We start from the raw sequence: 13,050 nt of genomic DNA, 5'->3' as shown, positions 1-13,050 counted from the left end.
TGGCCATCCTGGAAACCACTCTGTAACCAAGGCTGGTACAGGATTTGGAGATCCAACTGCCTCTCTCCCAAAGGTGCTGAGATTAAGGAAGGAATCACTACAGCTGGATGAGGCATAGAATATTTTTGTTCCATGGTATATTGAGTATTTTAAGAGGAAGGGCAGAGTTAGAAATGTTGTTTTTATTTTGTTTTGTTTTGTTTTTGGTTTTCTTCTGAGTTAGCACTTGTTTTCCTCATTGGAATTTTCTGTTTCATTAGTTTTCTATCAACATAATAAGTCATCACACACTAAGGATGCAGAGACGCAGTTGGGCTGTTTACCACTCCTTCTTGAGTAATCTCTTGATTCCTTGCTTGATCTCTTGGGTTCTCACACCATAAACAATGGGATTAAGGGCTGCAGGGATGACATGGTGGAGGACATTGAGCAAGACAGGCACATCTGGAGAGACCTTCCTCTTAGCTACATGTGTTAGGATGAAGACCAAAAGAATGGTGCTAAAGAATAGGATAAGGATGAAGTGAGAGCCACATGTGCTCAGAGCTTTGGCTACAGCACCCTCTGCCTTGAGTCTCAGCACAGCTCTTAGTATGAATGTATACGAGAGAAAGATGAGGATGAGGTCTGATCCCAGCAGAGTCCAGCCTATAGCAAACTGATAAATGCGATTGACTGTGACATCATCACAGGAGAGTCTAGAGACAGACATGTTGGCACAAATGCAATTCTCGATGACATTTCTTCTACAGTAATGGAGTCGTGCTGAAAGAATAGGGATGGGCAAAGGAATAAGGACGTTCCTGATCAAAATGAATGCAGCAGCCTTGACTACAAATTGGTCAGTGATGATGGATGGATATCTCAATGGATGGCAGATGGCTACATAGCGATCAAAGGCCATGATCATAAATGTGCAAGATTCCATAGCAAGAAAGCTGTTCATGATATACATCTGGAGGAAGCAGGCAGAAAAACTAATGGGCTTGAGATCAAACCAGAAGATGGCTAATACTTTGGGGATGACAGTCAGGCAGAGTATAATGTCTACCATGGATAGCAGGCTGAGCAGGTAGTACATGGGTTCATGCAGAGAGGCTTCCATCCGGATAGTGATCAGAAGAACAGCATTGGCCCCCATGGCCAGGAGGAAGAGGAGGCTGAGTGGCAGGGAGAGCCAGAGCTGCCAGGTGGGAGACCTGACAAAACAATTTAGGAGGAAGCCTGAAACTCCAACTGAGAAAGTGTCGTTCTTGTATGCTGTCATATTTTGTCATGCCATCCTACAACTTTCTTTTATGAGCTGTAAAAGTAGGATTTAGACAATTAGGTTCCAATCCTGAACATATGAAGTTAGAGCAAGTTGCTTTATTTGGACACAAATATAGCCAGTTATGCAGGTCAAGGGAATGCATCTGTTTATCTCTAGTATCTTGGTACTGGGACACTACTATCACCTTAACCATGCAGAGAGCCAAAGTAGTAGGATTTATCTATACATTTGATGGTATCTTCAAAAGAGTTGGTGCATCTTGACAGAAAGTAAAACCGAGAAAACTACTTAGGAAATTAATAATCATGTGCAGGTGAGCCTAAATGTCTTGCATATATTTTTCTCCCCATTTTCTCTGAAATGCTCAGTCATCTATCATCCAATTAAACTACTCAATGTAACAAAATAATGGGCAGAGCTTGTCACAAACCAGACTCAGATAAATGTCTTTAGTCCCCGCAGCACTAGAGCCTTTCATTTGTACTTGTTTTTCTTTACTTATATATTTTATCAACTCTATAATGAAGAGTCAATTCTTTTGTCTCAGAAGTAATTTTTATTTGTTGAGAATATACCTCATCAAATAGTTGGTCCTCATTCTGTTTCTGAGATCATCATGCTTTTAGCAGTCCTAACTTCTGGTCCTAAGGAAAGCACTGTAAGTAGCTGAAATGCTACAGGAGAGCAGTAGATGAAACTACACAACATTAAAGCTCTCATGACTTGATGGCATGGGTGTGAGAGTGATGGGGTTCATTTGTCAAAGCTTTCCATCCCTGTTCCTGTTCCTTTCTACCTTGAACGATCCAGATACATATTTCCAACCTCCATATTGCTTTAAGTACTTCTCATTTAGGATTTGCCTTTAGAATTCTTTTAGCCATTAAGTCACAAAATGGAAAACAAACTATCTTTACTTATAAGGCAGTAAAACTCTAATTTCTCAGTGGGATTATAGTGATAAGAAATGAGTTATCCTTGATAAGAATGGGAACATAGAGTGAGTTGGTCATACAGTGGTGAGTATAGCTGCCTTCCGAAAATAGCAAATTATTTAGAGAAGACTAAGTCTCATATTGGGTAGAAGTAGGAGAAAAAATATAAATAGTATGAAACAGCACTTTCAAAGATATCAAATATTTTAATGTGTATTTCCCTTCCCCCAAACTGTGAGGACTTCAAAGAGCACTGTAGCTTGGTGAGTTGTGTTATTGCAGGGTCTTTCAAGTCAACCTACTGCAAGTAAGTCTGTCCAGGAGATAGCAGCATCTGATGAGGTATTATAAGGCCCACCTATTCTCTATTTCAATACATCTACTTGTGAATTTGAGGTATAAATCAAGTACCTGCTAAATCTATGATTTGTGATAATTGACCTAATCCCTCTTAGCTTTTCTTTTATCCACAGCAACACAACTTCTACCTAATGAAAAATACCCCTATTGTTGCTATATTCCTCTTTAAGGTGTTATTATTTATTGCTTGTTTATCTTCTGACTAGTTTCTTGGACAATCTTAGTTTTACTCCTCACAGAGTGTAGCCTCTGATCTCTTTGTGACCAAAAAACTTTCCCTTGTGTAATAAGAAAGTATTCTAGAAAAAACCGATGGGCTTTTCTATTGAATGTAGGGAGAACTTTGAGTTACCTCTGGAGGCTCCCATCAAATAGAAGTTCTGTGGACTGATGCATGAGGGTTGATGCAGGAGTCTAGAGGAAGCAGTACGTTTTGTGTCCCACAGAGCTTTAATGTAACGATTCTCATCATTAGATAAAATATTTGAAGATGATATATTATCATTTAATCTCTTTCCCTCTTATTCAAGCTTCCATTTTTCCTCTCCCTTCAATGCACTGTCTTCAATTAGGGTATCTACTCAACAATTATGGAATTGTCTATGAAGCATCAGAAGTTAAACACCTTAGAACATATCCTTTGCATCTCTTAGTCTTGGTTGCCCATGAGAATGTTAAGGCTGACACTGAGATCTAATGTCTCTGGTTCTGGACAGGGACATGATGAGGAATCCTAGGATGCTGAGGACCAAATACAAAAACAGAGACCTTGCAACTAGAGCCTTTCTCTAGGCTGACAAGGCTACTGATCAAAACTAAAGAAGCATTGTTCTTGGAAGTGACAGTATTGTTCTGGCTTCTTGCAGTTCAGACAGAATTGTAAGGAGTCTGTTCAGTTGTTACCTTAGACATTATTGAGTGCACAGAATAGGGGTAACTCTTGGCTTCTTTTGCATGATTTTCCAGTTTTGGAGCTATCACTTTCAGACATTTTAACTTTTGCTAAAACTGACTGAATTATCTTCCCCCGAATACCCAATCACAACTTCTGCCTTTACCCATGATGATCCCTGTACCAAAATAACTTGCCATGCAATAATCCACTTAAAATATATTCTTCCTCCAGATCTCTGAGTTTCTGTAGTCATAGCTGAAAACTACACATCACTCTACTTAAGCTCTATGTGATGTACTGTTTAGTTTTTCCATTTCTGACTCCAGTAGGAATCTTTAGGGAGGAAGAGAGAAAGGAGAGAGAGAGAGAGAGAGAGAGAGAGAGAGAGAGAGAGAGAGAGAAAGAGAGAGAGAGAGAAATCAGAGCCAGTTCCTCACACATGCTTCTTAATTCCTATAAGTAAGCAAAAGACCTAAGCCAGAAAAAGAAAGCACAGGTCCAAAGCATTAGGTATCTGATAAGTCCTGGTGCCCTTTTGTGCCCTCAACTCAGAATCACTTACAAGGAGGTTGAATTGTGGGGTCTGGAACCATGGATGCTAGGAGTGCTGGCTAGTTCCAGAATTGGCCCGTGTAGTTATACAGGTAGAACCCTGCTGTGATCTTCTTAATTTATGTTCTTTGTATCTCAGAAGATCCCTATGGGAGACACAAGCAGACAGGCAGGAAAAAATATTTTCTCTCATTAAGAATGGAATGTGCCCTAGTAATTCAGCCCTATATTGGCCATCTGCCCTACATGGACTAAGTCAATCTCCTGGGTATAGGGCTTGTACACACACATTTGTATGTCCTCAGGATTCGCTTCACATATTTACCTGATGCCTTCTATGGAGTACACAGACTCAGTTTGTGTGGGCTTCCTGCATGTGCCTGTCAGATGGATACAGTGTCTAACCTGAATGAAATAAAGTTAACCTATCAGAAGTATTGTCGTAGAACTGTTATCATAAAAATGCAAGAGAAATAATAACCAAAATCTCACTGAGAAGGTTTTAGTGCAAGCTGCTAATTACTTAGTGGAAACATTTTAATTTCATGAAGTAAAAATCTTTAATTTTCAATTAACCAGTTACTTTTCTAAATATATTTTGGGTTTTATTTTATAATTTTTTATCTGCTACCTTTTGTTATCTATCATGTGAGACTTTTGTTGATTTGTTTTGAGACAGGGTTTATCTGTATTGCCTTGGCTGTCTTGGACTCACTTTGTAGTCCAGGGTGTCCTGGAACTCACTGAGAACCACCTGCCTCTGTCTCCCTGGGTGCTGGGGTTAAAGGTGTTACCACCACATCTAGCTGCTAGAACAACTCTTAATCTATGACTACTCTTATTCATGCTTTATTACTGAGAAAGACTCTTGAACATCTCCTAAGACCTGAGCATTGTCTTCCTTTCTGGCTGTAGCAGATAGGTATCAGGTTGGGTACTCTCATCCATAGTCTTTGCCTCTCTTCCCTGAGATTGTGCATTTTCCATACAAACACACTTTTACAGGAGCTAAGTTCTCTGCAAACTTTCAGAATTCTTTCTCAATGTATTCATTTCTCTCCCAAAGCTCTGGTTTGTCAAATGTAGCCATATTAATGCTTCTAAACTTTTAAGTCACCCTTTAATCAGGGACTCCACAGATGTGCTACTCCTGCAGACCTATCTGCCTCTGTTTACCAGAAGGGAACTCTTTTAAGGCTGCATATCTTTACAGACCTCTTAAAAGATCAATTCTTAACTTCATACGGAAAATCATAAAACCAGTATAGCTAAAACAATCATGTACAATAAAAGAACTTCTGGAGATATCACCATCTCTGATTTCAAGCTGTGCTACTAAGCAATTACAACTGCATGGTACTGTCACAGAAAAAGACAGGTGGCCAATGGAATCAAATCTAAGATGCAGAAATAAACTCACACACTTGGACACATGGACACTTGATTTTTGACAATGAAGCCAAAACTATACAATTGGAAAAAGAAAACATCTTCAATAAATGGTGCTGGTCCAACTGGATGTCAGCATGTAGAAAAATGGAAATAGATCCATATTTATCACCCTGTACAAAGCTCAAGTCCAAGTGGATCAAATACCTCAACATAAAACCAGATACACTAAATATAGTAGAGAAAGTGGTGAATAGCTTTAAAAGCATTGGCACAGAAGACAGCTTCCTGAACCTAACACCAACAGCTCAGGCACTAAGATCAACAGTTAATAAACTGAACCTCATGAAACTGAAAAGCTTCTGTGAACCAACAATAGGACAAACTGGCAGCCTATAGAATATAATTTTCTGGTATACCCTCCTGTATTACCCAATATATGTCATACCACTCTTTGTGGTTAGTTTTCTGGCACATTCTAGAGAAATGACATCCAGTTATCTTAGGGCTTCCAAAGTGTCTTATTGATTTGATTTAATCTAACATTTATTGCATTGAAATATACTTGATTTTTTTTCAAGTTTCTGCCTTAGCCACTAGATTGTGCTTTCTTTGAGTAAGGGGGCCAAAACTTGTTTATCTCAGGGTTTCATTTTCTGGTACAAAATGATTTTCAGTAAGTAATTTTGAATGTTTAAAGAGAAGTGTTTGTTTAAATATGAATTAAATATTTTAAAATGTTATTTTAATATTTAAATTATTCTTCCAAATCCCGCATGCTGTTCCCATCATCCTTCCCTCCTTCCCTCCCTCCCTCCTTCCCTCCTGAAATTAGAAAAAAAAAGAAACTGAAATGAGAATAGAAAGGACTAAAGTTGTGCAATGTGTGTGTGTGTGTGTGTGTGTGTGTGTGTGTGTGTGTGTGTGTATGAGAAAGAGAGAGACAGAGAGACAGAGACAGACAGAGAGAGGGAGAGAGAGAGAGAGAGAGAGAGCGCTGGGTTGATACTTCTAGAATATGAGAAAGGAAGTTAAGTGTTACAGTATGAAGGTTTCTAATCAATGATGATCAACCAGATGAAAGAAGAGTGGGAGAAATTAGGAGTCTTCTTTCTATTTCAAATCTACATTCTGCATTATACTCTCATAAGCACTCAATGAAAGCGTCTCAAGAGATCCGCTGTCTGCTAAGCCTGTTCAGATATTTGAATCCTTTTGTATGATCCACGGCCTCCCCCAAAGAGTACATGAGTGTAGCTTAAGATTGGTACAATATTCCCCTTGCCTTTTACTCATACTCTATCCCAGGATTTTGTCAAATTTCCCTTCAAGGTCTACTCCAAATGCCATCCTTACAATTTTTCCGGGTGCATGCCTAGCTATAGTCCCACGGGTATCATGGAGATGGCTTGATGCTTTCATTTTTCTATGCGGTCAGACTTACTGGATGAAGGTAGTTCCCTCTAGCAGGGAGAAACAGTTATGCACTCTGTCTCATAGAAAGGAAATGGTATATTAGAGTTCAGATCCCTTTTCTTCCCTGGAGAAATACAATCTTGCTGGCTCTGAAGAAGTTGGAGAATCAGGAGCACAGTATGATTTTACATTATTGAGTGCTTCTCTTAGGTCCTTGTAACCCATGATACCCAAAGTAGAGTCACTATTCTCACTAAAGTTAGTGTTCATTTCTGCTTTTGACATAGGTATTCATTACTCTCTCTTATTCTCCCATATATATATATATATATATATATATATATATATATATATATATATATATATATGTTCACATTGCATTCCGATTGTTATCCCCTCCCCCTTATCTTCCACTCCCACTATCCCTCAACCGTCTGCCTATTCCTCTCCCCTAGACCTCTGATGGGGGTATCCTCCTACCACAACTGTCTGGCAACAGCCTATTAGGTCTGTAGAGGTTTTTTTACTTGCACTGGGTAATGATGAAAACAGAGACCCATAAGTATTCTAAGTGCTGAAAGGAAATATATCAGCTCAGGACTTCATTGACCAAGTTCTCAGCACAAAGGAGATTTATTTTCCTTAGAGGGATGGAGGACAAGAAATAAGAGATAAAGACAGGAGATAAAGGATGAGGGGAAAGGAGAAGGGAACAAGGGAGAAGGGGAAGGAAGATTTGTCTCCTGGATAAGGAGAAGATAGAGGTTGCACATAGAAAAATGGAGGTTTATAAAGTACAAGTGAAAACCTCATGTAAGGATAGGTGTTTAATTTTAACTGGGCATATTAATTAGGTGAGTCAAAGGGGCTTTTGGTTGCTGAACTTCAGTATTTTGATAGCTGACCTTGGTAGTCAGCCTCAGGAAGAGGACGTGTCCAAAGTTAGACCTTGGTGGCTATCTTTAGGTATGCAATCTAATAGTTTTATCAAGGCAGAGGGAATGGGAGAGAAGGGCAAGTGTGCCCAAGGACATGCTTTCCTCACTCAAGCTGGGCAGACTCCCTTCAAGTATGGGTTGGCCATCTATGTTAACCTGCAGTTCTTTTATGTTCCTATATTTCATAGAGCATCACAAAATAGGTAACAGAAAGAGTGTAAGAGCCAGAGGGTAGGCTAGAGTGCTATGGGATGATTTTGGATGAGACATGGCTGTTGCCTGTAGAAGACTTGCCTAAGATCAAGCCATTAAAAAAATTCCAACAAGGATGTGGGAGGACCTGGTGAAGTCCAACCAGTAGCGGAACTTCTATTGTCAATTCATGATTGCCTGGGTAGGGAGAGTCATTTTTCCTCGGGGTGAAGCCTCTAGTAGGTTGCCCACATCCTAGAGGATGACTCCTCATCAATATGCATTTGGGCAGCATTGATTGAACTCAGTGAGTGAAAATGTCTACCTTTAATCCTCTCACTCAGGAGGTAGAGGCAGATGGATCTCTGAGTTCAAGGCCAGCCTGGTCTACAAAATGAGTCCAAGACATCCAAGGCTACACAGGGAAACTTTGCCTCTAAAAAAAAAAAAAAAACCAAAGAAACAAAAACAAACAAACAAATAAAAACCCACAAGAAAACTAAAGAGAACATGAATTTGGAGAGGAGATATGCTGGAGTGGAAGAGTAACAGATGAAAAGATGAATATGATTAAGGTACATTGTACATATTCATAAAAATTTCAAAGAAGAAATAAAAATATGATCAAAGGAACAAATCTACATACATGAAGAAAAACTGATGTTAAACATGCAAGATTCCAAATATTTTAAAGTTCAACAGGATGCAAATATTTTCATATTGTTTTGAGATCACAGTATCATATTAATTTTTAAAACATTTTATGGATAGAAACATTGAAGCTCAAAAAGGTTATTCTAGGCTTTTGTTTGTTTCTTTGTAGCCTCTCTCTCTCTCTCTCTCTCTCTCTCTCTCTCTCTCTCTCTCTCTCTCTCTCTCCTCCCCCTTCCTGCCTCCCTCCCTCCCTCTCTCCTTTCCTTCTTCCTTCCTTCCTTTCTTTTCATAGATTTTATTAGGCAGGAGCTCATTATGTAGTTTAGACTGACCTGGAACACACTCATCCTATTTAGCTCAAGATGGGCCCAGATGTGTTCCACTCCTTCTGACTCAGTGTCGCAGAAACTGAGATTTCAAGTAGTCACACCCACCTTCAAAGAGCTTTATTGTAATTTTTAGGTCAAACTTCCAGAAGGGAACAGAATCTGAGATTAATTGAATGTATGTTTTATGACATTCAGTTCATCATTTACCCGTATATTCTTGGTTTTGATAATACTCTATGCCATTTTTATCACTATAACTGGTTCTGACATGTGTCTACATAGAAACTTTATGTGGGAATATGTCACTCAAAGTCATTAGTGGGCACCAACTTTTCCCAATTCTCTTTTCTCCCTCTAGGTGTTTTCTCCTGACCTGGGTTTAAACAAAAGGTTTTGTTCTACCTTTAATAGATTGGAGTAGATATAAGATTTTGAAATCTTTATTTAATATCTTCTGATGGTGTATACTAACTTATATGAACCATTGAGGGCTATGTAATGGGGTTGGCCTTTATGGTGACAGTGAGGGGAGGTGAGCAAAATCTTTTGAAACTTATCGTTATTCTGATCACTTACTGTCCTGTGGAAATTAAACAAAAAGTGTCTCTAATGTTTACTTCTGACTGGGTATCATTATGTCATTATTGAACTGCTATGGAAGATCTTGGAACTAGATTTCAGTGGAGTTTAGGGTTAAGCATTCTTAGCACTCTCTCCCTTATCTGTTTTGTCCTGACTCCGTAGATAACAGGGTTCAAAGCAGGAGGAACGACTACATACAGATTGGCGAGAAGTATGTGGATGTAGTGAGGGATACTGTGGCCAAAACGGTGTGTCATGAATGAGAAGAGAGCTGGCAGGTAAAAGGCCAACATGACACTGACATGGGAGCCACATGTGCTCAGTGCCTTAAGCCTGGCATCCCAGGACGGAAGGCGAAAGACTGCTTGAAGAATACGGATGTAGGAAAATCCAATCACAGATAGGTCAATGTACCCCACTGAGAAAGCAACTAATCCGTAAATAATATTGACCCTGATGCTGGCACATGCTAGCTTTGCCAAACCCATGTGTTCACAGTAGGTATGGGGGACAACCCGGACACCACAGAAAGGCAACCTCAAGATGAGAAATATAAATGGAGTCACAAACACCAAAGTCCTGACTATGATGACGACACCCAGCGTCGCTATCACCTTGTTGGTGAGGATCATGCTGTACCTCAGTGGGTTACATATAGCGATATAGCGATCTATGGCCATAACTGTCAGAACCACAGATTCTAGGCCAGTGCATATGTGGATGGTATACATCTGTGTGATGCAGGCCCCAAATGCAATCTCCTTGAGATTGAACCAGAAAATGCCCAGCATCTTGGGGATGGTTGCTGTGGACAAGCCCAAATCAGTGCATGCCAGCATGGCCAGGAAGTAGTACATGGGTTGGTGGAGGCTGCGTTCAGTCTGGATCACAAACAAGATGATGATATTCCCCAAGACAGCTATTAGATACACCGCAAAGAAGGGAAAGCCGATCCACAGGTGCACGTTTTCCAGCCCTGGGATCCCTATCAGGAGGAAGGAGGAAGGGTGGAACTGTGTCCTGTTGGAATGAAGCATGTTAGTGGTGTGAACTGATCACAGATGCATTTCTTGCAGTTTTCTGGCTTGCACTGAGCGTCCTTAGCTTCTTTCATAGTATGTTGTGCAATTCTTTCTGAAGCAGAAAACCCATTCTTTAATTCCATAATGCAGCACATGAGACCTACGGAGGGAACAGGAGATATTCAGCATTGAAAAAAAATTGCTTCACATGTATAGGAAACGGTGTAGAACACCTTTCAATTTGACAACAAACATGTGATTCTGTCTTTTATCTCTTCAGTCTTTAAGGAAGAACTTATATACATTAATTTAGCATTGATGATTGCACTAGCTAATTAGAATATAGTGTATATATCCAATATGGAGTCTCTCCCTCCTTCTATCCCTTCCTCTTTTTCTCTCTCCTTCCTCTTCTCTCTCTCTCTCTGTCTTTGTCTACCCGCCCCCTCTCTCTGTGTGTCTATGTGCGCATGTGTATACAGTATGCAATATACCACTGGACTTGGGTTTGGAGATGGTGGTGGAAAAGCAAATAAAGATTGGGGATGGGATAAATAGACAGTGGCTTGGATTTAGACTATGGAATAGAATTAGAAATTTAGAGACCACTGGAGACTATTACACAATTCCATAAAACAATGCAATTGGAAATTTAAAATCCTCTTGTGCACTAATATTATGACCATTACACAGACAGGACTGGATACTCCCAACTTTAAATTTTGTTTTGTGATTTATGATCTTTTAATGTTTATGGTACATTATGTAAATAGACAATATTTATAGTATTGTAAAGTAGGAGGCAATGTCAGAATTTCTTTTTTAAAGATGGAGCAATATGAAGAGTAGTTACTTGTTTCCATTGTAGTGCTGTGTCTAGTTCTTCTGGTATAGTATGTGATAGTATTTCTAAGTTAGTTACTGGCTAGCTGACAGAAAAATTGAACTCATCTGTTGCCTTATTTGCTCATCTGAGTCATTACTGCTCTGTGGTATGGATGCAACTTGTAACTTGATGAGGTAATGGGTGTGAGCAAAGTATCCTATTACTTAACCATAAACCATAGATGGTAAATTTTGTGATAGACTCTGGGACACAAGTGATAGCCAGATATTGACTATGCTGGTTGGGTTCAGACAGTGATGTCTCTACAGCAGTGCTATGGATGGTATTTCCCTGATGGTCCTTTGAGTACAATGTATTCTAATTTGGTGGCATGGATTTTAAATACTAACTGTCCCTATGACTATAATATAGATTTTAGAACTGCTTTGGAATTAAGGTTGATATAGCTCATTTAGATTGGCATGTGCCCATATTACATCCCATTTACTCTACTAATATACTATGGAATTTTTCCAAATATGTGTTATAATTAGCTATTTTGTGATGTTTACTCTCTTGGTTGGCTTATCCTAGTCTTCTCCTCCCTTTGGTTCTGATCATATGAAACTCAGCATCAATCACTGGCTTTCACTCCACTGACCTTTCATTGGATCTGTCTTTGTGTTCATCCCTAGTCCATGCCTCAGTGCATAATAGGCTAAATAGTTCTTTTAATTTTTCTTTTTACTGAAAAGAACAATACCTCAGATTGTTTTGAGGGAATAGTGCTCTAGATAACATTTAAGGAACTTTCTTGGTGTTTATAAATATTATTGAAGTGTTAAAACAGATCTGATACTGACAGCTATGTTCCCATCTACAAAGGTGATAAATGAAGGTCAGGTTATGATTATCTGTCCATATACATGTATCTATATTATTAATACTACATATATGTTATATACTATTCAATAGTTGCAACAGCTTTTAAAATACACAGGCAGGGGTAACAAAACTCACCCCACGGTTTGTGTAACACACAGGGATAGTCTGAAAGCTAGAATTTATGGATTTGTGGTGTGCTTACTCAGCCCATATTTTTTCCATTTTATATTGTGTTTCTTTTTTAACATATACATTTATATTATTACACATAAATAAAATAAACTACATACAGCAGGAAGAACCATGAGACAATCAGGAATTATATAAATTTTACATTCATAGTGATTTGGCTATTTGTATTTGGCAAACTTGAAGTAAACATCTTTCCTATCTTGTTGGGTCTAAATTCTGAATAAAAATCAATATCTATCATATCTCATCTCTATTAACTTAAAACATCTATCTAGGTTTAAAAACATCTTAACCCCTAACCAACTAAGATTAATTGTCAGACTAAACTATCTGGTCTTCAACCACATCAGAGACTTGAGAAGGAATAAAACTTAATTACCTGAGTGAACTAGAAGTGCAGGTTAGCAGCTTCCAAAATTAAAAAATGACTGAGACAGTTTACTGCCTCAACAGATTCAGCCCATATTAACAAAAGACAAATCTATATAGATACAAGAAACACAAAGAACTCCAAAGAGACAAGAACAGAAAAAAAAGCTTCTCATGACACATCATACTTAAAATACTAAGTATACAGAACAAAGAAAGATTATTGAAAGCAGGCACACAC

At 38.8% G+C, this 13,050-nt stretch overlaps 2 protein-coding genes across 2 annotated transcripts; both read right to left on the bottom strand.

Moving 5' to 3' along the window:
• Window positions 1-319: 319 nt before the first annotated feature.
• On the bottom strand, window positions 320-1,267 carry LOC311581185 (olfactory receptor 56A3; the record flags this gene model as incomplete). The annotated part of the gene is made up of 1 exon (XM_084753215.1): window positions 320-1,267. One exon carries the CDS (start codon window positions 1,265-1,267, stop codon window positions 320-322), a length of 948 nt encoding a protein of 315 aa, XP_084609341.1.
• An 8,343-nt stretch (window positions 1,268-9,610) lies between these two features.
• On the bottom strand, window positions 9,611-10,552 carry LOC311581299 (olfactory receptor 52E5; the record flags this gene model as incomplete). The annotated part of the gene is made up of 1 exon (XM_084753402.1): window positions 9,611-10,552. One exon carries the CDS (start codon window positions 10,550-10,552, stop codon window positions 9,611-9,613), a length of 942 nt encoding a protein of 313 aa, XP_084609528.1.
• Between the last annotated feature and the right edge of the window lie 2,498 nt (window positions 10,553-13,050).

The sequence above is a fragment of the Acomys minous genome, assembly GCF_964271855.1.
Source record: "Acomys minous genome assembly, chromosome: 2".
NCBI classification, from domain to species: domain Eukaryota; kingdom Metazoa; phylum Chordata; class Mammalia; order Rodentia; family Muridae; genus Acomys; species Acomys minous.
This window is presented reverse-complemented; position numbering and strand designations above follow the sequence as displayed.